Genomic DNA, 25,283 nt, shown 5'->3' with positions numbered 1-25,283 from the left:
ATTAAAAAGCAACAAATCTGTATTATCAGATTTTACTTTGATTAAAAACAAAAATTAATTGTATAAGTTTAAAAAACATTCTTAATATATTTGAGTCACTAATGTTATTTACTTATTAATTCCTACATTTTCTGGATTCTCATTTTTAATTGTTTTGTACACTACCTGACAAAACTCTCGTCACCTACCCAAGTTTTAGGAACAACAAATGACTTGACTTCTAGTTGATCATTTGGCATCAGAAGTGGCTTATATGAAAAGGCAAAGGCCAGATGATGCTTACTTTTCAAAATAAAATATGATCATGCTTTGATTTTTAATGATTTGAACAGAACAGTAAGGTCAAGAAAAAAAGTCTAGTCATTTAACAGTATAGAATATAAATTCATGCTTAGGTGGAAAAAGAATAAATATTGTGTCTGACTCCCATGAGTTTGACGACTGCATCCATACATCTCTGCAATGACTTAAATAACTTATTTATAGAGTCATCTGGAATGGCAAAGAGAGTTCTTGCGGGACTTCCAGAGTTCATCAAGATTCTTTAGATTCATCTTCAATGTCTCCTACATCTTACCCCAGACATGCTCAATAATGTTCATTTCTGGTGACTGGGCTGGCCAATGCTGGAGCACCATGATCTTCTTTAATTTCAGGAACTTGTGTGATGTGGATGCTGAAGTATGAGAAGGAGCACTATCCTGCAGAAGAATTTGCCCACTACTGTGGTTTGTAATGTAATGGGCAGCACAAATGTCTCGATATGTCAGGATGTTGATGTTGTCATCCACTTTGCAGATCTCTCGCACGCCACCATCATACATAGGTCTTCTGCAGTTCTTGTAATGATTGAGATGCTGTTCAACAGATGACTCAACTAAAAAAAATCTACCTTCTGCCACTTTTTCAAAGGATCAACTAGAAGTCAAGATATTATTTGTTGCTTTTACAACTGTGATCGACAACAGGACTTTCCAGGTAGTGTATATCCAAATATAAAAAAGAAGCTCTGAGTAAAGGTAATAAATGTCAAAATTTATGCAATAAACATCTTAACAATAAAGTTTTGGGTGAATTTTAATTATTTGGCACCCACTAAAACTTCACGGGTTTTTGTTGAACATTATTTACAGAATTCTAATCTCCTTAATGTACTTTTTGGATATTTTTAATTGTGAAAATGAACAAATTTCATTTGGAAAAATGTGAATAAGCTTGAGAATAAATGAGGTGATCTAACCTTTTTAATATGAAGGCAACTAAATGAAATACAAGAATCAGGAAAATATGCAAAATAACTTTTTTAATCAACCATAGTGTTTTAAAAAACACAGTAATTGAAGCGGTACATCGAAATATACAAAGTGGACAAAACATATATACAAGATTAAGCATTAAAATGCCATTTTAGTAACAACCTTCAATAACAAAACAAATCTAAATGACCTAATATATTATTAAAACGACTGGCTTGTGTTTTTTGGTCAGCTGATTTTTTTTTTACATTTACAAGTAGAATTACATGGTTTGTAAAAGCAAACAAATTTACAGTGGAAAACATGCATATACCTTAAGTAAATTTACACGCATAAACACTTTATTTCAAAAGATTAAAATATAAAGTTAAATAGAATTATTTACATTGTCTGAAAAACGACATTTTCTTCAGCTCACTTCAAAAACCCTTCTAGCTTCTCCAGATTCACTGTGGGGATCAATGCAACTTCAAAGAAAACCCTGTAAAAATAAGCCAGAAAAAATATAAATAAACTTAAACACCATAATCTACAAAAAGTTGAATATAATCAAACTGCTTCATTAGTCAAACGCTTTCAATCTGCTTCAGGCAGGCATAACATTAAATAACACGTCAAAATGCCAATCAGGTTTGGGAAAAGCTTCAAAACAACACGGCAGACATGCTACGACTCTGATAAGCAATTTATTTTCCACATGAATTTCACTAAACCTTTCAACCAAAGTATAATTTGCCCCAAATGCTTTCTCCGCAAAGCCCCGGAACTTTAAATACACATGATTTATATATCAAAACAGTCAAATGTGGTGTAAACTTTGAAAACAGAAGATGGTAATGTTGAGACCATAAACCAACACAGCAGAAGTCGTACAGTTCAAATCTATTTAAAAGACTTATTAGTAGGTCCACACAGAATCCGCGGGAAGAATCATCCATTTACAATCGATCATTCATTTACAATACACTTTGTAAAGTAATATATTCTGTCTTTTAGTAGATATTATATAGAAGACTTGATTTGTTTACCAAATAAAGTAGATCTAATTGGATTTGCATTGTAAACATTAAATACAAGTTGAAAACGTATTACTTTTTATTTCATATATTAAGGTTTTAGTTACGATACTACCAAAATCATTCAGCATAAATTTGCAGATTTTTTTTACAAAATTCTGCACATATATAGCAAAAAATGTCAAAAGATTCTGTCTGGCCCTACTTATTAGAAAAAAAGAAATTTCCGTAAAGATTGCTGTATAGCATTTGAGACAAAAAAAAAATAGAGCTATTAAAATTGTATACATAATTATACTGTTCCACCTTTCATTCACTTTCTTTCGGCTTATTCCATGTTTTATCATGGGTTACCACAGCAGAATGAACCGACAATTACTCTGGCATATTTGTTTTTACCAGCGAATGACCTTCATTGACTGCCAACTTTTAAAACAAATGACATTTTATTAAAACTAAAACTCAAAAGTATTTGTATCTTTTTTTAAGTACTGGAAAATGTTCAAAACAATTAACACAACAGGAACCATATAGTTAACAGTGTTTGTAAAACTTTTCTAATACAATTTATTAAAAACACAACCACAGATACACACATAAATATTATGTTTATTTTATTTTTTTAATAAGGCCAGTTAAAAGAAACAGATTTTAGAAAATTGAGAACAATAAAATGTCTTGTTACCCATGCTTTACCCTTTTTTAGCTAAATAAAAGCAACAAAATGTGAAAATATTAGAGGTTTAACGATCGCAAATCTCACGGTTTGGATCATCTTATGGTTTTTTTAGTCATGGATCAGACCATTTTTCGGATCAGCCAAAAAGGGAAGGAGACAAATGTAATTTGCTTTCTATTTATTACAAAAACAGTATTGCAAGACACTTTTGGTTTAAACAAACAAATTCAGGTAAATTCAGTACTGTGAAAAATTCACTACTATTACTGTTCCTGATAGTGCTAAAATGTATAAATCCTAACATTATAATTTTTGTACATATTTATTTTAAGTCTCATTTTCAATAAATGATTCAGTTATTCACTCATAAAACATCATGCTTCATCGCTAGATGGATCATTTTGGAAGAATTAATCAGTGGAATATTTTTGATGGCTGGTTGTCGCCACCTACTGGTTAACTAATGTAATTGCTGCCTACAATTTTAATTTATTAGCGTCAGGTTAAATGCATATGGCGATGATTTAAATTTTTACCTTAAATATTAGTGGTTTTATCAAAACTATACACTGTTCTCCAATACTTCTGTCATATTTGACTGTTTGTAACTTCATTCATTCATTCATTCATTTTCTTGTCAGCTTAGTCCCTTTATTAATCCGGGGTCGCCACAGCGGAATGAACCGCCAACTTATCCAGCAAGTTTTTACGCAGCGGATGCCCTTCCAGCCGCAACCCATCTCTGGGAAACATCCACACACACATTCACACACACACTCATACACTACGGACAATTTAGCCTACCCAATTCACCTGTACCGCATGTCTTTGGACTGTGGGGGAAACCGGAACACCCGGAAGAAACCCACGCGAAGGCAGGGAGAACATGCAAACTCCACACAGAAACGCCAACTGAGGTTCGAACCAGTGACCCAGCGACCTTCTTGCTGTGAGGCGACAGCACTACCTACTGCGCCACTGCCTCGTCCGTTTGTAACTTCATAACTAAAAAGATTAAAGACTAAATCTCGTTCTTGTTTTTTGCATTTTCAGATTTGAATGCAGCGATTCGAAGGATTAATAAACATATGCAAATCACCATCATTTATAATTTATGTTGCGTGGGTGTTAAAATCCCGATCTTTTAATGATTAATTGTGCAGCTTACACTGAGTGCATTAATGCAGGCTAAACAAGTAGTGCCAGAAAAGACCTTTAATGAAACCCAACACATCCCGTGATCAAATTTTACTGGAAAGCCTAAATGCTTTTCAACACGTCTAAATACATGTGATTTGAATGACGCAAGATTCGATCTCTCCGTGATTGTTACAAATTTAGCAGTCTACCAGTATATATATAAAAAAGTTTTAATCCACATGTGTTCCGTGATTCTTATGGATCACAACCCATGGTTTAGATAAACCGTGATCTGTTACACCCCTAAAAAATATGGATTTATTTTTTTATTATATGTACAAAATAAAAAAACTAAAATTCTTAGAAGGCTTGCCAGCAAACTTTAAAGTAAATTATTTTAGAGAACAAAACATTAAAACATATGATGTAACTTCGGTAAACAAACAGACACAAACAGAAACAGAATGAGCGAGCGTGAGCAGCACATGTTTTTTCCAGCATCCATGTTAACAGATTAGAGCTTTCATATCACACACAGAAGCAGCACGTCAGTGCGGAGTGTAAGCGGCACGCAATCATTTCAATGCTGGGTCTATTTTTGCCGGCACTGCTCACGTTCATTTAAAGTGCCAGTGCATTAAGGACCAAAAACACATTGAATGAAAAAAAGCAGTAATTTTACCCAATCATTGCATTGTTAATATCCACTGGTTTTTATGAAGTAAATCAAATCAACTTAAAACGACAAATAAAGCAACAAACATTTGTTTGGATCAGAACTACAAAACCAAATAATTAGTTATAAATACATAATTAGTTTGCACTACAGGTTGCACACTAGTTTGATCATGTATAAATATCATTATAACTATATTAGATTATAAACACTCAGCAAGAGATCTATAGTTCAAAGTGTATTTTAATGGTTTTGATAAATTATTTTCTAGACAAAAAAAATGTATAGCAATCTGTATATATTGACCTTTTTAGATTTGAAAAGCTTTCCGTTTATAGGGTTTAGTATGGTTCATCTGGATACTTTAAGTCACCATGGAATTAAACTCAACACTATTTGTTTTGTTAGCTCATTCTGCTATTTTTGAGATGAGGTATTAGTCAGTGCAAGTTAATTCACAGAAAAAAAATATATATATATAGTCGGTCTTTGTTGTCTTTAATCAAAATATGAAAAATTGCCAACGCCATGACATGCGTTCATTCTCTGATAATGTCAGTTTGACAGCTGGGCTATCAACCACTCTCTTCAATCATTAGTTTGCTACAAGAGAAATATGGCAAGGAGGAGTAGAGTACAGAAAAAAAAAATCCACCCTTTTATTTCCTATTTTAACAAGTGATGCGTCACAATACTTTAATAATCCTGAGGTAATTAGGGATGAGCACAACATACCTGCGGATATGAAGAACCTGCTGTTCTGAAGAAAATATGCAATATTAAAGTGCATTGATGACTTACTTGTGTGCATACTTGCTCCTGATGACGGCGAGTTTACTGTCCGCTGGGCTGCTGAGCATGTGATGGAGTTTTCTGACCACAGGCGCCAGATCCTCTGCACTGTATCCCGAATGAAACTGTAAACACTGCGTCTGGAAATAACAGAAACTTCAGTCAATAACTTCACACATAGATTTCAGTGAAGCTCAGAAGATTCTAATGAGTGTTGGCCAGCCAGTGTGTAACTTTAAGATGCTTGCCAATATTTCAAGATGTGAGAAGAAAAAGCCTTTAAGCTGTCAATAATAGAGTATAAGGAAACGACATCTGGAGATAATGTAAATGAATGTTTAAGCATTTTTTTTTTCTCTCAAAGATTTATATTTAGCTATTTTTACCTTAATTTTGACATGACAGTGGACATATTGACAGAATGTAAGAGATAAGGGGGATTGAGAAAGGAAAAGTTATACACGCCGAGACTTGAACTTGGGATGGCCACTGCTCGGTTATGTGATATGTCAGTGCACTAATGTTTATACATTCATTTCACACAAAATTTTCAAAATTAATTTTACATATCTGCAAAACAGCCAAAAATTCAGTATTATGTATGCTAGGTCAGTGTTTGGTGCTAACACCTTTTTTGTAAATAATACTAGTAAGTCTTGACATGTTTGTGATTGCGATTCTGCACTGATGTTTCTTTACAATTCATTGCGTGTCTTTGTTCGCATCAAAGAATATAGAATACACAAGATATGTCACTCGTATAGTTTTAAATGGGGAAAAGTGTCAATATGGCAAACGAAGCTCCACGTTTTAGTACAGGAGCCAATGACTGATTGCTATAGAATGATGATTCTCTGGGGGTTGGGCTCTGAGATTTTGTGTGATTTGAACATTTAGAAATGAAAGTAAAGAGGCAGCTGTTGTTTAATTTTACTGGTGATTCCTAATATGAAATTCCTTAAATGAAAATCATAAGTTTGGCCAGCTATTTTGAAGAATTTGATGTTTTCCTACTAAAACAGAATGCTCGAGCATACTGGTCGAGAGGCGTTTCAAAGATATCCGCCGAGTGAAATGACTTGCCTGCCTTAAAGGAAAATTAATATCATGCTTCTCTTCTGTTGGTTGTAATGTGAAGTAAATCCACCCTTTGCTTAAGCAACAAAAGCACTACAATGTATTCTGCCATTGTTGTGTTTGTTCGCAATTGCCTTTAATTTAACACGTTTTAATGTATATGTGCATAACATCACATTTTTTCAGAGATTAACGTTTTCGGGTGTTTAAGTGGACATGACAATGGTGCCATTTCCAGAGCCTTAAATTGCTGTTGTAATGTAAGCACATAAAACCTTTTCCGTTTTTGCTTGAAAAATTAGTTGTTTAAACAGCGCCAAAAAATACTGTTGTCATGGCCTTAAAGGTCCTGTGAAATCAAAATATACATTCATTATGTTAGTTTCAAGGAGATTTATTAGCTAGTGTGCTCCAAAACAGAGATTAAAAAATAAAACTGTAGGTTGTCACTTCCGCCTAAATCGATCAACATTTTTTAAAACTTAACCTAACAATTCAGTTGTTCATCAAATCTTGACCAATTAAATGCTAATCTAACATACCCTCCGACACTTCAAGACGCTTCTCATTTTCTTTTATGTTTGATGTGATTGAGCTCAAACACTCACCGGGAGATCTGTCATAAAAACGAAAACAATATTGGCTTTTTTTTTTTTTATTAAACAGGGAAGAGCTAACCTATATGTTGACCCCTCTTCATTTTCAGTTGAGATTACATCAAACATCTAATAAAAAAATTCACATTTCAAAGCGCTTCACGGCACCTTTAGAACCTTTTGAATGTTTCATGACCTGCCTACTATAATTATACATAAAAAGTGAAAATAAACAGTAACCTGGAAAAAAGTTTAAACCTTTCCCAAAGCAAGAACCTATTTCTAATTAAACCATGACCCCAAGAACTCATTCGAATCAAATTATGCCACCCTCTAATAGTAAAAATATATTAATTTTTATAATTACACTTCTTTAAAACAGAAATACTTTGATTGTTATTCTCCTTTTGTATGTGTCTAAAAGTGATAATGAAAAAATCTCCCCCATTAGCATCGACAGCCCTGAGTGAGAAGCAGCCGTCCACCATTAGTTTTCACACATTACCTACTGAATATAATGCCAGTTTGTAAGAAGCATTATAGATGCAGCATTTCCTCATAGATTTTTTTTCCAGCTGTGGTGGCAGGTCTTTTACACAGATCTCCCAACTACCTATGGCATTATTTCAATAACAAATGTTGTGAGTGCAGTATTACATGTCAAGATCACATTTATACAAAAGAAAATGCAAATCTCTTTGCTTGCGCACCGATTTTCTCCATTCATGCACAAAATTTCTTGCAAGCCCTCAAATATACACTGCTCAAGTGCAGATATTCCTGAGATTAAGTGCCTTTATTTAAAGAGTATGTCTCCAACATTTATTAGATTTGCTGGTAATATTTTATGGATGTCTCAAATAGACCTATAGAACGGCATTGATGTGTTCTAAAGTAAAGTGAAAATGACATAAACTCCAGCAAGATAGTCATTGTATGCAGAATCATAGAACTTTATCTATAAATAAAGTATAATTATGGAAACAGGGTTCATCATAACCGAAAGCTACATTGTGTTTGCTGGCCTGTTGCATCACACACCTGTAAGTCATCATGTAACCTTAAAGGTTTAAACAAATAACGCACAGCAATACTACGATTACAGAAAAGTTTGCTGCATTATAATTCACTTACATTTTAATACGTTTTGGTGCAATTGTAACCAGCTATATTAAAAAAAAAAAAAAAAAAAAAGAATGAAACTGCAACAACTGAAGGTTTTGAACGAGAAGCTGTAATGTATCCATGGCGGGAATGAATTTTGGTGTGGCGCCGGCCATGGAAGAATGAATGTAGCGGAAACATTAATCCTGTCTTGAATCTGCTTCTAAAATGAACCATAGAAGCTTGTAGCACCGCCCTCTTTTAAATCTCATTTGAATTTAAAGCAACCAAAACTGTACAATTTGGTTGAAAGCCTAAAAGGGAAAGTTTAAAAGAGTTATAAAAAATATATTAAATATAAAAATATTTTGGGAGAATTTTAAGCTGAAACTCTTGGGACAACAGAGACATATTTCAGATCTTGCAAAAGAGCACATAATAGGTCCTCTTTAAATAAACAAATAAAAGTCCCTCACATCTTGGGTCACCTGAAGGCTGATTTATACTTCTTTGTCAAGTGCACATGAACGGTCTGGCGTAGCCTTTGTATGGTCGCATACCCCTTGACAGGGTGATGCTGACGTGCACCTCTCAAAAATAATATAACTACACGTTGCAACAATGCTTAGCGTAAGCTCTGATGAGAGCCGCACAAACCCATTGGAGACAGTGTTTACAAGTGTCGAGTCCCGTGAGGGAGCTCCATATGGAAACTTTTGTTTTGCGTTTACCTTGTGATTCAAGTTGTTGCACGTTCGCTGGTTCCCGCCTCTGAATGAACGAGTTTTAACTACTTGAACATTAAGGTGGCGTTCAGAAAAAATAAAATACCTGTAAAGAAACTTGACACAAAGGAACGTAAAAACCTACTGCCAGCTAGCATTTTAGAAGTGTTATTGCAGAGCAACACAAAGTATAAATGCACGACTATGCGCAAGGCAGGCACCGTGGGTCACTGGAATCACTCGACGCAGAAGTATAAACCAGCCTTTAGGCAGCAAATATTCATTTTGGGGTGAACTATCCCTTTAAACAACAATTCAACCCAGTACTTGGATGCAGTGTGAATGTCAGAATGTGAAACTTGCATCCATAATTATAAGTCAGTAGCTCATAACAAACCTGTCGCTCAGCTTTAGCTCTCTTAACATTATCAGAAAACCACACAGGAACGCTCAACTCACTGTGCATCACCGAGAAACAGTGGTATTTTGTGAAAATAAACTTTATAATTCAGCAGCTCTGTGCTTGTGCGTATATAAAAAAAAAGCCGAAAGGTAAACACACATACCCATCCTCCCAGATCCTTCGTAACCAGAGCGATGAGCAGACAAGCAGAGGCCAGTAAAGACGCTCTTACAGGCACAAACTCCATCTCCAGCAAACTCAGCTCACAAATGAAGCGCGCCAGAGTCAGTGTGTCCATACCTGCACTCACACACTGGCAGGAAACAAGAACACATTAATCATCAAATCTCAAACACACACACACACACACACACACACACACACACACACACACACACACACACACACACACACACACACACACACACACACACACACACACACACACACACACACACACAGACACAGACAGAAGCCAGAATAAACGTCAATACAATGAAGTGCATAGAGAAGAGGCAAAGTTGTATCTGTGTACAGAAAAAAATAAAAATAAAAACCAGTCGGTAAAAGAGTTACTGCCTACAGAAAACAGACACACAGCTCATTCAACCCTACAGGATTTAGCAGGTTTTTGTCCTTGGCAAATTCAGTGCACAATTACTGAAGGAATGCTCCAGTGAGCCACAGCGGGAAAGTGTTTAAAATGTAAACATCTTCTGGAGTGTAAAATGAGAGTCAGACTAAAACATACTACCTTAAATACTGTTAAAGAAGTCAATTTAAGTAACCATTTGAAATTTATTTTAAGTGTGGGTTTGAGTAAAATTTTATGGTTTATTAAATAAGTTTGATTAGTTTACTAAAAATACAAGATGTTGTATTTTTTGGGATTTAAAAATCTGTATTATTCTACTAACTATATAATTCAGAATTCTTCTGAAGTAAAAAAAATTGGTATTGAATAAATTAGTTTCAAACAATGAATAAAAAACATATGAAAATATTGCATCTTGTTTTTTTTATTTTATGCAAAAAATAAAATTGTACACTATTCGCATAAACACTTGATGGAGGGCGTGTCTGAAGTTGGGGCTGACGCGATCGTCATAGCAGCATCAGCTAATGAAATTAGATCGCAATTGGCTATAAGCTGTGTCTCATTTCAGAGGCTGCATCGTCTGAAGGATGCAGACTTCAAAGGCGAGTCCTTCGAAGTCCACACAAGCCGAATCGAGCATTTTGAAATTAGACGATCTAGCCTCCAGAGGACAGATCTCGTCACCTTGCAACCGTAACAGTTGCCGTTAACAAGCGGCAATAAAATTTGTAATGACCTTTTTTTATTAAGTAATTTTAAAACTTCTTTTAAGCGATCTGAAGGCAAAGCAAAGTTTACAGAAGCTAAAAATATATTTCCTTTAATCCATACATGTTCAAATAAAAATGTAAACAGTCTATAAAAAAATCACTTGTTAGTAAGACATGTTTAGATGGATATCCATGCAAAATAAAATCTAATTCATGCTTTTAATTCAGAGTTTTCTTTTGAATATGTTCTACTGTTATCAGCACGCAATGAATCTTGGGATGTTTGAGGCAACAAAGGATTACCTGGGAAACGAAGAACGCAATTTGAGGCTGCATTTGAAGGAGCCTTCATTTTTTTTTTAAATGAGACATCCTTCATCACTACGATGCAGCCTCTGAAATGAGACACTGCTACCGTCTGAGCTAGGGTATTTGCATAAAGTGATTTGATTGGCTGACGCTTCCGTTGGCGCTTAAAAAGTTGTTCCGTGTGAATAGTGCGTTAGGGTGCTTACGTTTTTTTTAATGTTTTGAAAGGCATCTTTTTGCTCAACACAGAACTTTTATTCATTAATTAATTTTCCTTCGGCTTAGTCCCTTTTTTCATCAGGAGTCACCACAGCGGAATGAGCCGCCAACTTATCCAGCATATGTTTTACACAGCGAATGCCCTTCCAGCAACAACCCAGTATTAATGTTGTATCCAATGAATTAATCAGGGTTTCTAGAAGTTTTTTACAAAGTAAAATTTAAGACATTTTTAAAGAGCCCATATTATGGGTTTTTGAAAATTCCCCTCCATGTAGTGTGTAACACAGCTCTAAGCTAAGTGAAGTATCCAGCTAAGGCTTAAATCTGTAAGAATACAGTGTTTAAAACTGTTGATTCATCTATAAAAGAGTCGAATCATAGTGCTTCAAACGAGTCGCCTTGATACCGACTCATTAGGTGTTTCGCCATGACGTACGAACGAAACAAAGTTTTTCACGTGCACGCGCAAACCCGGGAGATTTCAAACCTGAGGCCCCGCCCTCTGACGCAGTAACCCAGACACACACACACACACACCCACAAACACACGCACACCCACAAACACACGCACACAAACATGCCGGTCGATTGAAGTCACACTGCAGATGGATATATTGAGTCTCTACCCAAAGATGAAACCTCAGCATTATAACCAAGCAGTTGGAAACTTCTGGAAGCTACATGCTACAAAGAATACTTCATCTGAGTTTGTTAAAGGAAGGATCAGTAAAGAGTAACTGATGGACGTCAGGATGGGTTTCTTCCTACATTTCTCAAGTGTAAGTACGTGCGGTTAAAGTTGTTGCCTCGTTTACTCTAGCTTGCAAATGTATTTAGTTGTGATTTGTTACTTGTAACCGCGTGTACTGTATCAGGTTAACTGGATATATTATCTTATCGCGTGCAAAGTCACGTTAAAAACGCGACGCGTGCTGTTTGTTTATGGAGCTCCGTGCTAGAGTTCTGCTCCCGCGATTTATTCGGAAATGTATTCCCGCGCCGCAGAAATCTGGCGCGGGGAGAGAGAGAGAGAGAGAGAGAGAGCGGTAGGGAGAGCGAACGAACGAACGAGCTTTGTGTACTTTGTGCTGTGTGTGTGTTTTTATTCAGACAGCTTGGCTGTCTGGACTGTATACTGGGTGATATTTGGTTGTGTTCTCCGCTCTAGCGGGACCGGGCGCGGCGGGCAGAAAACGGAGCGGGTTCTCAGGCTAAAACCTGGCGGGTGCGGGCTGAAGCGGGTGCGTTGTCATCCGGAGGTGTGTGTGTGTTTTTGTGTGTGTGTGGTATGGCGAGTACACGACTGTCTCCTTCGTTCGATTATCCGTGGCACTATCCACTCGCCATAGTGTGGCAGCTAAAGTCCACGCCTACACTATCGAGCGTGTATGAACTGTGATTACTTTTTAAATTGCTGATTAGCTATTGGCCATTTCCCTCTCTGACTGAAGGCAGTCGACCAATCGCGACAGACTGTCATCGGCCCAATCAGCGCAGATTAGCTTCGCGCTAAGGAGGGGTTTGGGAACAAATGAATCACTGGACGATTCATACAGGAGTCGCTGGGATAATTAGATAAAAATAAATGCAGATTATAAGACCATGAAAGTGTTTTTTGACCTTGCATGCATATTAGACTGTTGTTGGAGACCCTTACAACCAAGATATGACCCTATTTCATGTATAATATGGGCTCTTTAAGACCCTTATGAATGAAATTTTAGACTTATACAGGGCTAAATGCTAAAGATGTTTTTTTAAATATGCCAGTAAGAAAAGATTTTCACTTGCCCTTTAAAAATTTTTTATTTAAATTTAATACATTTAAAACAACAATAATAAAAATTGTGTTTGAATTATTTTATTAATTTTCAAATACACTCATTCAAAAACCCTATAACCCTTACCAAGAATAGAACAAAAAGCTGTCAATTACTTCAGTCTACAATATTAATAATTTAATAATAAAAATATAGGTCAGGTCAGGATCCTCAGCAGTAAATAAATGGAGAACTTTTAAGCAAATGTTACTGTAAGGAAAGTAATTAAATACTATTTAATTATTATTAAATTAATAAATTATTATTATTAAATAAAAAGTTTTTTTGAGATAGATTGTTGGTGATTGTGTGGGTGTTAATAGCCAGATTGGGTGGATACATGAACAACGGAAAATTAAGACCTGTTTAAAAAAGATTTAAGACCTACAACAGTAGATCTAAGATCTAGTAGATCTAAGCCTTAAAAATTTACTTTTTTAGATTCAAGACATTTTTTTACTTTTTAAGACCCAGTGGATACCTTGATTAATTGTTTTTTTAATCTTACTGATCCCAAATGCAGAAAAGATATAAGATAGATATAGATGTATCTAAAAAGTTTAGAAATATATACATTAAAGACAGCAATGTATCAGCAACCGCGTTTAAAGTAAGTCTTGATCCCTTGAAAGTCCATGAACAAGTCCATAAATAAAAACATCAGCATAAAAAAGAGAAAATGATCTTAACAATATGATAGTAATTTTTAGGTTGATGGAAAAAGACATTCATCATTCACATAAATGGCACATGCATACAACTATTTAGAATAATAATGCTTTCCTATCTGGTGGTGCACCATGTTTTTCAAGGAATTGGATGCAGAAAGGCATTTATACATAAAAGATATTTCAGGTATATTTTCTTTGTAAGAGGTATGAAACGGAACCTTCTTCTCTCTTTTTATATTTGCAATTAAGAGCAGCCATGAAGGCCTTTGGGATTCCTAAGTGGAACAATCTTTCCCAATGATTATTGCTTGGTTTGATCTGTCCTCTACTAATCATTTTACCTTATGGATGTACAGAAAGGCCTTAGAAGCTACAGCAAGGCATTTAGCTTTAAGGCACAGTTGGGAAACTGACTGTCAACTAGAAGAGGGTGTAAGACTGGGAAAGAGTATGGCAGAACATTTTACTTCATCGAAAAATTCCAATCAACAACTCATTTACTATAACTTTTGGAACCCACTCATACTCACACAAAGACATCAACGCCTCCTTTAGTCCTCTCTGTGATAAATGTCCTGACAAGGAACATGGATCTTTTTTTCATATGATGGGAATGTGGAAAAGTACAAACATATTGGAATGAGGTGTGTGTATCCTGTACTGTGGAATCCTTCAATTCTATTATTGAGCGATGATTCTACATTGAATCTTACCAAGCTAAAAAAAGCTGTTTGGCTGGCTGGCTTAACTTCTGCAAAAAAACTACCAGCCCAACATTGGCTCCACAAAATTTGGTATCATACAAGTGGTTGGTATAACTTCAGAACTTTATAATGTTGGAATTATCCACAGCTCGAGTGAACTTGGTACAAATGAGTGCATTAAAGATCGGGTCTTCAGCCGCTGACAAAATCTCTATGTTTATTGCACAAAACAATGATCAGGATCCAGAATGATTGCCTTATTTTGTAGAATTGATACTGTACTTTGTTTCGGTTTTTGTTTTTTTCTGTTAACTTCTATCCATTGGATACCCCGTTTAAAGAGACCACAGGGGAGGGGGGGTGGGGGTAGTTGAATTAATATATTTCATTTCATTGCTTTTTCAGCCTGTAAGCTTTGTTAACAATAATAAACGACAAAAAAGAAAAGAAAAAGAGAAAATGATCAGTTATGTGCATGCTGTAATTGCTTTTCTTCAGAAAACCGAGCAACTATTTAAATAGGATTTGAATTGTGTGTTCTTAATTACTGTTCTTCTAATTGAATATAATGCTTTTATTTGTCAATGCGCACTTGAGATGCTAATTTCTTTGCAAAACAGAGCGATTAGTAAAGCTAGTCATTCTGCCTACAAATTAAAACATTGTTAAATCATAGCGCTTTGAATAAACCTCAATTAATTCAGCTGTTAAAAATGAGAATGGATCTGACAGCAGTAAGCAGCAACAAACAGTAACAGCCGGTCGGTCATACACACACACACCTCAGGGAATACAGAGGAAACAAACAGGTCACACCTGACACAAGCAAAGACATTCAAAGCATGCTTCCCTGCATGGTCTTTCTCTCTGACTTTGACACACACATACACTTGATGTTCATCCTGGTGTGTGTCAGAGCTCCACCTGTCCCTGCAGTGAGTGTGTATATATGTGTGTGTGTGTGTGTTGTCTCTCACCTTGGCATAGCGGCGAAGGAAACGGTATGGAACTGGAATATTGATGTCAAAGTTCAGCGCCTGCAGGATGCTGATCTCCATCGAGATGAGCTGGGATCGCTTGTAGGCATCGTCGCAAATATATAGGAAATCATCTACACAAGGTGGAGCCCGTTCCTGTGAGGATACACCACAGAGATTATGGGTAACAGCTGGCAAATCAGAATTCTCTTCACAGCATGTACTGTATATTATGCATGGTATGTAAAATACAGTTTAGAGCTATTACTCCAATCTGGGGCTGGGCGATATTGCAAAAAAGAATTTTCACAATATCACTTTTTAATATCATTCGATATCAATAATTATTGAATATTTTGTAACAATACATTTAGGAATATTAAGATGTTTTTTTTTATTAACCTCTTTATTTTTATTTACCAACATTACTAAGGCAAATAGTTTTAATAGTAAAAATCTAAAATATTTAAAGACAAGATCTGATCTCTTTATAATAAAATAAACAAGTGGTAAAGAGACTCTTAAACTTGATAAAATAAATGCTAAAGTGTGTGCAATGGTAAAGGTAGATCAGCATCTGTAAGCTGTCAATAATAATGATACAGTAAACCTCTATAAACAAAACAAATTATGATAATCAAATCTGAGCTTAAGTAAATGAACCAGCCATCATTATTCAAATACATACTGCAACATTACAAATTGTAAGGTTGAATGACTACATTACCCACTATGCTAAAAAAAAAACCTCTTTCAGGTGGGGAGCTAGTGGCTGGGTTCCACAAGAAAAGAAACCAAAAAGCCACTCTGGCGACATCCTTACGTCCTTTTTATTTAAAATCTTCTCACTGCTGCTACAGGGCACTCATTTTAGCAAGTGTTGTTATTCTGACCTGAAGTAAGCGCGAGTGCGTGGTTTCCTTCATCATTTTCTATGCTGTCTCTTGTAAATAGACGACCATCATCCTTTTTCTCAGAGGATGACAAACAGATAAACCATTGATTCAGCTCTGATGCAAGTTTATAGAGAAAAGTAAAAGCACTGCAGTGTTTAGATGTGCTGTGTCTTTCTGAGGTAGTTCAACGGCCTTCACTGAAACGTGTATATTCCACACAAACTGTGAAGCAGATTGATTAGCTCTACTTGCATGACTCACGGGGCGCATACTGCATTCAAAAAAGTTCAGATGTTTTTTAACTAGGTATACCAGGACAATCTGCACATCATGTGTCTGCCCCTTGCACACCATGTGCGCGTTGTGCAAGTCACGTGCCTCCATTGGAAATGATGAACTCACTCTCTAAGCTTATTGCCATTTTTTCCAAGGCGTGCACTCAGCAAGCACATTTTAATTTAAACTATAGCTTTATTACCAAAAGTTTATACCAAACTTTTATATTGTTATTGACAATAGTGTTTGGTCACCTAATATTGATACCGATTTTATCGCCCAACCCAACTCCAACCCACAACACAACGCAGTCAAACTTACTTTTAGGGTGCTTTCACACTTAGTTTATTTGCCTGGACCAAACAGTAAGTTTGTTTGTCTCCCCTTGCCACCTCCTCGGTTGGTTTGTGTTCAAACTGTCTTTTTTCCTTCTGAACGACGGTACGCTTGTGTCATCGAGCTGCTGCTTTATTTACGGCCGTTGCTAGGTGACGGTCACGCAAGCAAGCGCCGAAATGAAAATACGTCCGCAAATCGCGGTCATTCTGCTTTAACTGAAGCTTTTGGTTTTGGACATACAGAAAGCTAATCGCGCCCATCTGCCGCAAAAATGTTATAAACATTCAGAACATCACACAGTGTCTGTGAAAGCTGCTTTTGAAGGAGACAAGCAGACATCACTGTGCATCACTGTGTTTGCCCTGGCTCAGTCCCGCGCGTCACCAAGGTACAAAACGTGAATCAGACACACAGACACTAAGACACACACACACACACACACACACACACACACACACACACACACACACACACACACACACACACACACACACACACACACACACACACACACACACACACACACGAACACACACGAACACACACGAACACACACGAACACACGAACACACGAACACACGAACGAACGTTATGAAAACGATAGTTAGTTGTACAGTTGTCGGTTCACTTCCGTTATTTGGTAAGATTGCATTCACATCAGAAGTGAAACGTACCAGAGTTCACATGAACCGTACCCCAGACCACCTCTTTCAGATATGGTTCACGGGTGCGCACCCGAGTTTAGAAGACACGTTCACACTAGCTAAACATACCGTACTATGACGTCAAACGAATTCGGGTGCGGACCAAAAGTGCTAGTGTGAAAGCACCCTTATTGTCCAGTTATATAACAGAACTAGGCATGGGATGATCACTGTGTTCAAGGTATACCGCAATTTTGGAAAAGTCAAGGTTTTAAAACCGTCAAACTTTTCTGCTATACCGTTCCTAAGGCATGAGTAAGATTTTTGTACTTTTTATAAATGTACATAAACACAATTTTAAACAGCTTGCTGGTATTAGTAATAGTTTATAGATGGCATATACAGGAATCAGAGCTAAATTGAAGATTTTTTCCATACATTTTAAGACCTTATCGTCACTTTAGATTTTAGTCAGTAACACTGTTAACATTTTACAGTAAATGTACCAAATACTGAGTGTTTAGAAGGGTGGGAAGGAAGAACAAGATAATTATTCACCTGTCTACCTCAGAATAAAGCTTCAGATGAAAGAGAACTACAAAACTTTTATCAGCTCTACCACAGGCTGAACTATCTGAAGTTTAAAATAGCAACAACTGCGCTTTCATTAATATCCACACAGAAGATTTGACATTCAATGCTAATTAACTCTTCCAGCAGGTGGTGCAAATACAACAGCACAGCAGCAATAATGGTGTTTCCTTGGTTACCTCTGTAAGCGTAACATCAATTTTTATCGATTAATTTTTTTATAATCGTAGATTAAATTCAGCATACAACTATACATTGTATAATTAAAAAATATACAAAAGTTAATACCTTGTAAAATAGCATTAATATTTCATAATTTAGGGCCTTTAAATTTCTTTTAAATAATTGATCAAATTTCTACTACCTAAAGACCCCACAGACACCATGTTATAGTATTTTGACATCAGATTGATTCATTCTGATTGATTAAAATGCAAGTATTTGGCATTAAAACCAAAAATACAATTAGCTTAAAAAAATGTTCCTACAAAGAAAAAGGATGTGGAAAAATCCCAGAGTTAATTTCTGAGAAAGTCTGCATTCTTTATAAGTGTGCATATATTTATGAATGTAATAATAAAATGCATCTTCTACACTTATACAACTTGGTGTAGTATTTTGCAGAAGAAGATTGGTCTTTTCAAAGTTATTTTATTTGACAAAACTGCCAAAAAATATAGTTGCACAAAATTAAACAGAAATAAAAAAGAATAATAACAATTTCTGAGAGTATAAGAGAAAATGAAAGAGAGTTTAACTTGTAATTACTAATTATGCATAATATATGAATAATTTATTTACAAAAAAAAAATAATATGCATTAAGTGCAAGTTCATTATTCTAAATATATTGTGTATCTATACTCAGCACAAAAAAACAACAGAGCTGATAAAATATTCTGGAAAATATACACATTCATACTAAGATTTGGACATTAAAAAGCAATGCACTTTATCAAGTTGCTCAAGTGTGAATGCGATAAACCAGGTCATTCAGTAAGTACAGCTAAGCCCAGAATAGTGTCAGTCAAAAAGAGTGACTTTCAGGCATCACAAGCGAGCATATGTCTTACCTCAAATTTAGAAGCAATGAGCATGGCAGTGGAACCAATGAGCTGTAAAGCCTCTCGTTTGGTCTGGCTCACGGCCAGATAATGATCCGTCACTTTCACAGCCAGGTACAGCGTCTCATGATTCAGCTCAAAATTCTCCTGCAGAATATAAAGAACAAGAATACAGCCATATCAGTGCTTTGGCCACTAAACGTCAACAACATTTTTTTAGACTACAACAGCATGCCTGGAAGCTGTCAAACATCAACTTACCTGGACCTCAACCAGCCAGTCCACCAGAATCGCTCTCATATTAGTGTTCAAATTTGGCTGATCAACCATATAGTCACACAAGACAAATTTCTCCTGCAAATAAAAGAAAATAAGAAGCATTATTTTCACATTTTCTGTTCTTCTGCATGCAAGATCATCGATAAACCCATTGCTGAACTAACCTCTCTGTTCTTGAGGTAGTCAAAAATTTCTTTGGCATACTCTGATGTATGGCTGGAGTCGCTGAGGTGCTCTGAATCGATGTCAAACTCTGGAGGGATCTAAAAGATGGCGGATACAAAGATATTGGTGGTTTTAAATCCGTAAACAAAGAGAGAAATCCCGCTGAGCGCTGATAACCCCACAAGTATTAAAGAATAGAATAATGCGCCCCGGCAGGCAGGATTTAAACTGTGATCCTCAATTAAATTAGTATTAATTGAGAGTAAAAAAAGTTCTCTTTTTGGCAGGGAACTGGCTTTTAATATGCTTTACAATTTTAACCCCCTTTAGGGAGTCATTTAGCAGTTTGAAAATGAGAAAGCATTAAAATATATATTATAAAATTATAAAGCCCAAAGTCAACTCTAAAGTTAGTCATCCTCTATATCAGTCAGGGCCTAGAGCAGGGGTGTCAAACTCGATTCCTGGAGGGCCGAAGCCCTGCACAGTTTAGTTCCAACCCTGCTCCAACACACTTACCTGTAGGTTTCAAACAAGCCTGAAGGACTCAATTAGTTTGATCAGGTGTGTTTAATTAGGGTTGGAAGTAAACTGTGCGGAGTTGCGGCCCTTTTGGAACCGAGTTTGACACCTGTGGCCTAGACCATGTTGAGTTTTATTCCATAGAAGATACACTTCACAATATCGCAAATTCAAGATTTTCCTGCCCAAGTGGGATGAGAAAGAAAAATCATACATATGAAGTTTAAACTGACAAGAATTAAATATGTACTGTATATAGATGTTTTTTTGTTGCTGTTAGAGCAACCGAGGCTCAAGCTGTAAAGGCACTGCCCTCTTCTGGATAAAACGCTCATTTGAATTTAAAAAGACAGGAAAACATAAATGTTTTGTCTCCACCTAAAATGGGGCATTTGCAGTATGGTTTAACAAATGATCTGTGAGGTGTTCTGAGCTGAAACCTCACAAACACATTCTTTGGATACCCGAGTTACATTTACATCTTGTAAAAAAGCATGATGTCCCCAAGAAGATTGAGCCACTTCCTACCATATTTTTTGTTCTGCTGTCATAAGAGTTTGGAGTGACATCAGCTTTAGTTAATGATGACAATTTATTTTTGGGTGAACCATCCTATTAGTCTGTGGTAAGAATAAACTATTAAGCAGTGTAGGAAGGCCTAATTTTGCTCTCCAAATGTGGCATCATGTGAACATATACAACGCCAGATCACAATAAGCAGACATTTTTTTTTGCGGTGGGAGACATCTTTCTAAAATGATATTCTACTGACCAGTAGGTCTGAAAAATATTGGAAATATTTGTCATTGCAATGTTTTTATTTCTCTGCGATATAAATAGTTTTATCAGATGAGGTAAATAGCATTTGGAAAGTCGTTAGTTTAGACTGACTGAGTTGTTATGTTGAGTTAATCATCTATAGGCCTATAAATTATTTTATGTAAATATATTTTTATATAATTTGTAAAAAAGATTTAACAAACTACAGTTATAAATAATAAATGGAGCAAAGATTAAAGTGAAATAAACAGTGCTTCATGGTTCTAAAGGCTGATTTTTTTATTTCTGCCTCAAGTGCACGCATATGGTCTAGCGCAGCCTTCGCATGGTCACATACTATCGTGGCTGATGCGGATGCTGACGTGCACCTCTCAAAAAATGTAACTACACGTCGCAACGACGCATAGCGAAAGCTCTGTGATTGGTTAGCTTTGTAGCTGTGACGAGTGTGGACTGTGCTGAGAGCGCAGACCAATAGAGCGAGTGTTTACAAGTCAGGAGTCACGTGAAGGAGCTCCAGATGGAAACGCTTGTTTTGTGTTTACCTGATGATTCAAGTTTTTGCATGTCTGTCGGTTCCCGCCTCAGAAAGAGCGAGTTTTAGTTACTAGTAGCATTCAGAAAAAACAGAACCCCCACGAAGAAACTCGATACACAGGAACATAACATAACCTACTGCCAGCTAGAACTTTGGAAGTGCTATTGCAGAGCAAAACAAACAGCATGCAGAAGTATAAATGCACACAAGACATGCGCTGTGAGTAACAGTGATCGCTTGACACAGAAGTATAAACTACCCTCAACAGTATTGAGGTAAATAGATAAAATAATTAAATGTAAAATAATAGTGCTATAATCTTTATTATGGATTAAAAAACGTCTTGTGCCTGAATGCTTTAAACTGTTGAAATGCTCACACATTCACAGCCCAAAAAAAAAACACATACAAATGGCAAAACATCACTCTAGTATGGTTCAAGTCTGCAGTGACTCAACAAATCGCATGTGACCTGTAGTTCCTGGTAAAACACATTATCAATAAACTATAATGCTAACTCAACATTGTATATCCTACAATGTGACTGTTGCAGATAGGCACATTGTGATATCGATGCTGAAAGGATATATTGTGCAGCCCTAGTGCAAAAGCAACCAGATCATTGATACAATAGTTGCCTGGCAACAACAACAAAATAAGTATTTAAAAATACAAATAAAAATTTGCAACACACTGCTTTTCTAAAAGTCAACAAGAAGGCAATGCAGTGTGCCTTGCGTGTTCAGAACTAAAAAGCACATTCGGTGTGACTGGCCCTCAAGGCTTTACCTCTGGAGGCAGTAGATGTGGAGGAATTGGATCTTTGCAAGAAGTTTCCTCAATATCTGACTCCACATTCTTCAGCTCCTCCAACTTCTCCTCTGGACTGACTATAGATCTAAAGGAATAAAAGATGAGCAATCTGTAAATTCAGGGCCAATCAATTTATAGCATACTCTCTAAACATCACAACGTAAGGTGCAGTAAAGATAAAACAGTAGTAAAGTATGATTTACTTCAAGTTGACATCATTCTTCGAAAGTACTGAGGTCTTCTGCACCTTCTTGGCAGGATCTTTCTTTTTAATGGGGTTGCACAGCTCAATCTTGTGCGCCTGTAACAAAAGTGCATTTTAAGGGTTATTTTCATCAACGAAATATCACAATTCTTCCTATGTGTCAGTTAAAAACAACACTGTACTTAAGATTTACTGGGTTAAAACAAGTATAAATCACACTGACTCATTTAATTAAAGGTGCAGTAGGTGATCTGCCTAAATGCTAACCGGTTAGCATATCTTTCAAACACATAATCCCTGCCCAGTCTTCCCAAGCCATGCCTCCTGAAATCACGAACACGCACATTAAAGATGACAGAGACCCACTAGATTATGTCATTCGCCAGTTAGAAAACTTTATAGTACTTTATAATACTACAATTCTGAACGAAAAGCTGTATTAAATATAGCATGCTTCAGTTGTGTAGTTAGCAAGCAAAGCTTGTCATATTGTGCAACAGTTCACCCACGCAAGGATCACTGGTCTCACTCTCTCACACGATTTGTCCTAAAGCGACTACTGTATGCTTAGTGGTTGGCCGGTAACAGGCAGGAATTACACTTTTTACGAAGCCATACTTGCATGCCATTTCAGGCCGAATATTAAGAGTAGCATGGTAAACAACATAGGGAGCACGTCACAGGTCACCATTGTTCAAAAATGAACAAATGTAAAAACAAATCAAACTTCACCCCAGTAAAGCAGGCTAGGCGGAATGCTTACTGATGTTTTGCTGTTCAACTAAATAAAAATCTACATTATCGATGCTGTAAAATGGACATTATGAAACTGAAAATAGCCATTTCAGTGGTTGAACAACACTTCTTTTCATATAGCCCATTTTTTACAACAAAATCTATATAAGCTTTGCATGATTACAATTTTTTATAAAGTTTTGATTCAGCATTTGTTTTACGAGAAAAGACTTTTAACCAGCACAACTAAAAATGTTTCAGAAGACAATCACCTACTGCACCTTTAAGTTTAATCTGAGATTCAAAGAGAATGAATTTAAGGTGTTAGATGATGAATAGAGCCATCATTGCAATTTGCATGTGAGAACACCTCACCTGGAAACTTAGACCCACTGAAGAGCCCGACTGAGTTAATAAAAGATAAGATGCCCTGCTTTTGTGTGCACTGTGATTTACTGTTCTGACATGAATAAGATGTCAATAGGTATGGGACGATAACTGTTTTCAAGGTATACTGTGGTTTGGGGGGGAAAAAAGAAATCAAGATTTTACAAATGTTCTGCTATACCGTTCATAAGGTATGTGTAAGATTTTTTTTATTAATGCTTTTTTTGTGTTTTTTAGGACAACAGTATCTCCAGCAGAAAAAGATATCCAAACATGCCGTTTTAAATTGTAAAGAAATTTGTGTTTTTGAAAGTGATGAAGACAGCAGAAGTCAAATATGCATTTAAATTATTCAGCCTGACATGTTTACTGTTCAAAATACTTTCCAAGTTTCTTAAAATAAAACATATTGTGTTCAAAGGGGGAATTTTTTTTGTTTATTTCCCAGACATGTGAAAAAAAAACTTATTACATTGCAGTAATCACAATACCGTGAAACCGTGATATTTTTACCCAAGGTTATCATACCGCCAGAATCTTATACCGGCCCATACCTAGATTTCAAAAAGATCAAAATCGAGACATGCAAAAATCTGTGCTGATTTCAGTAATTTGAGCACACTCCTGGTGTTAGTGGAGTTACAAATCAGATGCTGAACACTTACTGGTTTGACATCAAACCAAGGGGCCAAAAAACACTGAGTGACAGCCTAGTCAGGCGACATGAGAGCAATAAAGATAGCTGCTTGTTAAATAAAATATGTGTGTAAATCAACGTCTGAAATGCAATCCTTACATTAGTGATGTCCACAAAGGCTGTTCTTTTCTTAGGGGCCCCTTGAGGAGAAGAAGATGAACGCTTGGTCTGGAGTCCATCCTGATCAGAGATAAGAATTGATAAGATCAACAACCATAAATAAGCAAAAATCAAAATACAGGTTTTTACATAATCTCACAGTGTACCTGGTTCTCCAGCTTTTTGGAGTTAAGCTTTGGGATTTTACTGGTGGTGGGCTTTTTTCCTTTTGAAAACGGCATTTTACTGATCCTTCACAGTTTTACCCTGTTTAAATGTAAAAACACATAGAATGAATGAGCACCAAAGCAATAATCACGTGCAAAAATCATCATTTCAGTTAGACAGCTCAATTAGATCACAGACTAAGATGCTAACGTAAACATTCAAAGAAGGGTAGGGAAAATTGTTTTGATCGCAGGAAGCATCAAGTTATTTAAACGACAATAGCATGCGCGCGGATGTTTAGTTTTACGATAAACTACAAAACTCCATTAAAGCGGTCTTACCTTTCCACGACACGCTGCACAACCTCAATTAAAGCAGATGAAATATTTTGAAAACTAATGTGCAATACATTCACGAAAAGCACAATAAACCGCTGCCCAGGCTGAAACAGAAACACTGCACAACAGTCTGCATGCGTCCAAATTTACACGCGGCGATCTGATTGGCTATCTGCACCACCCTCTAAGCCAATAACCGCCGTGCTTAGGATGCCGTTGTTAAGGGGCGGGACAAAAGAATTTTCAAAAACACCATAGCAACCAATAGGAAAA

The 25,283-nt window shown here is 36.3% G+C and overlaps 1 protein-coding gene across 1 annotated transcript; it reads right to left on the bottom strand.

Annotated features, from left to right (window-relative positions):
• Positions 1–1,288: 1,288 nt before the first annotated feature.
• ccnb3 (cyclin B3) lies at positions 1,289–25,127 on the bottom strand. The gene is given in 12 exon segments (NM_001076719.1): positions 1,289–1,737; positions 5,569–5,699; positions 9,628–9,777; positions 15,476–15,631; positions 19,294–19,431; positions 19,546–19,638; positions 19,728–19,826; positions 22,358–22,466; positions 22,585–22,682; positions 24,505–24,585; positions 24,672–24,771; positions 25,014–25,127. Coding segments are annotated over 11 exon segments (1,197 nt in total). The 5' UTR covers positions 24,747–24,771; positions 25,014–25,127; the 3' UTR covers positions 1,289–1,670.
• Between the last annotated feature and the right edge of the window lie 156 nt (positions 25,128–25,283).

Source organism: Danio rerio, chromosome 7 (assembly GCF_049306965.1).
Source record: "Danio rerio strain Tuebingen ecotype United States chromosome 7, GRCz12tu, whole genome shotgun sequence".
Classification (NCBI taxonomy): Eukaryota; Metazoa; Chordata; class Actinopteri; order Cypriniformes; family Danionidae; genus Danio; species Danio rerio.
This window is presented reverse-complemented; position numbering and strand designations above follow the sequence as displayed.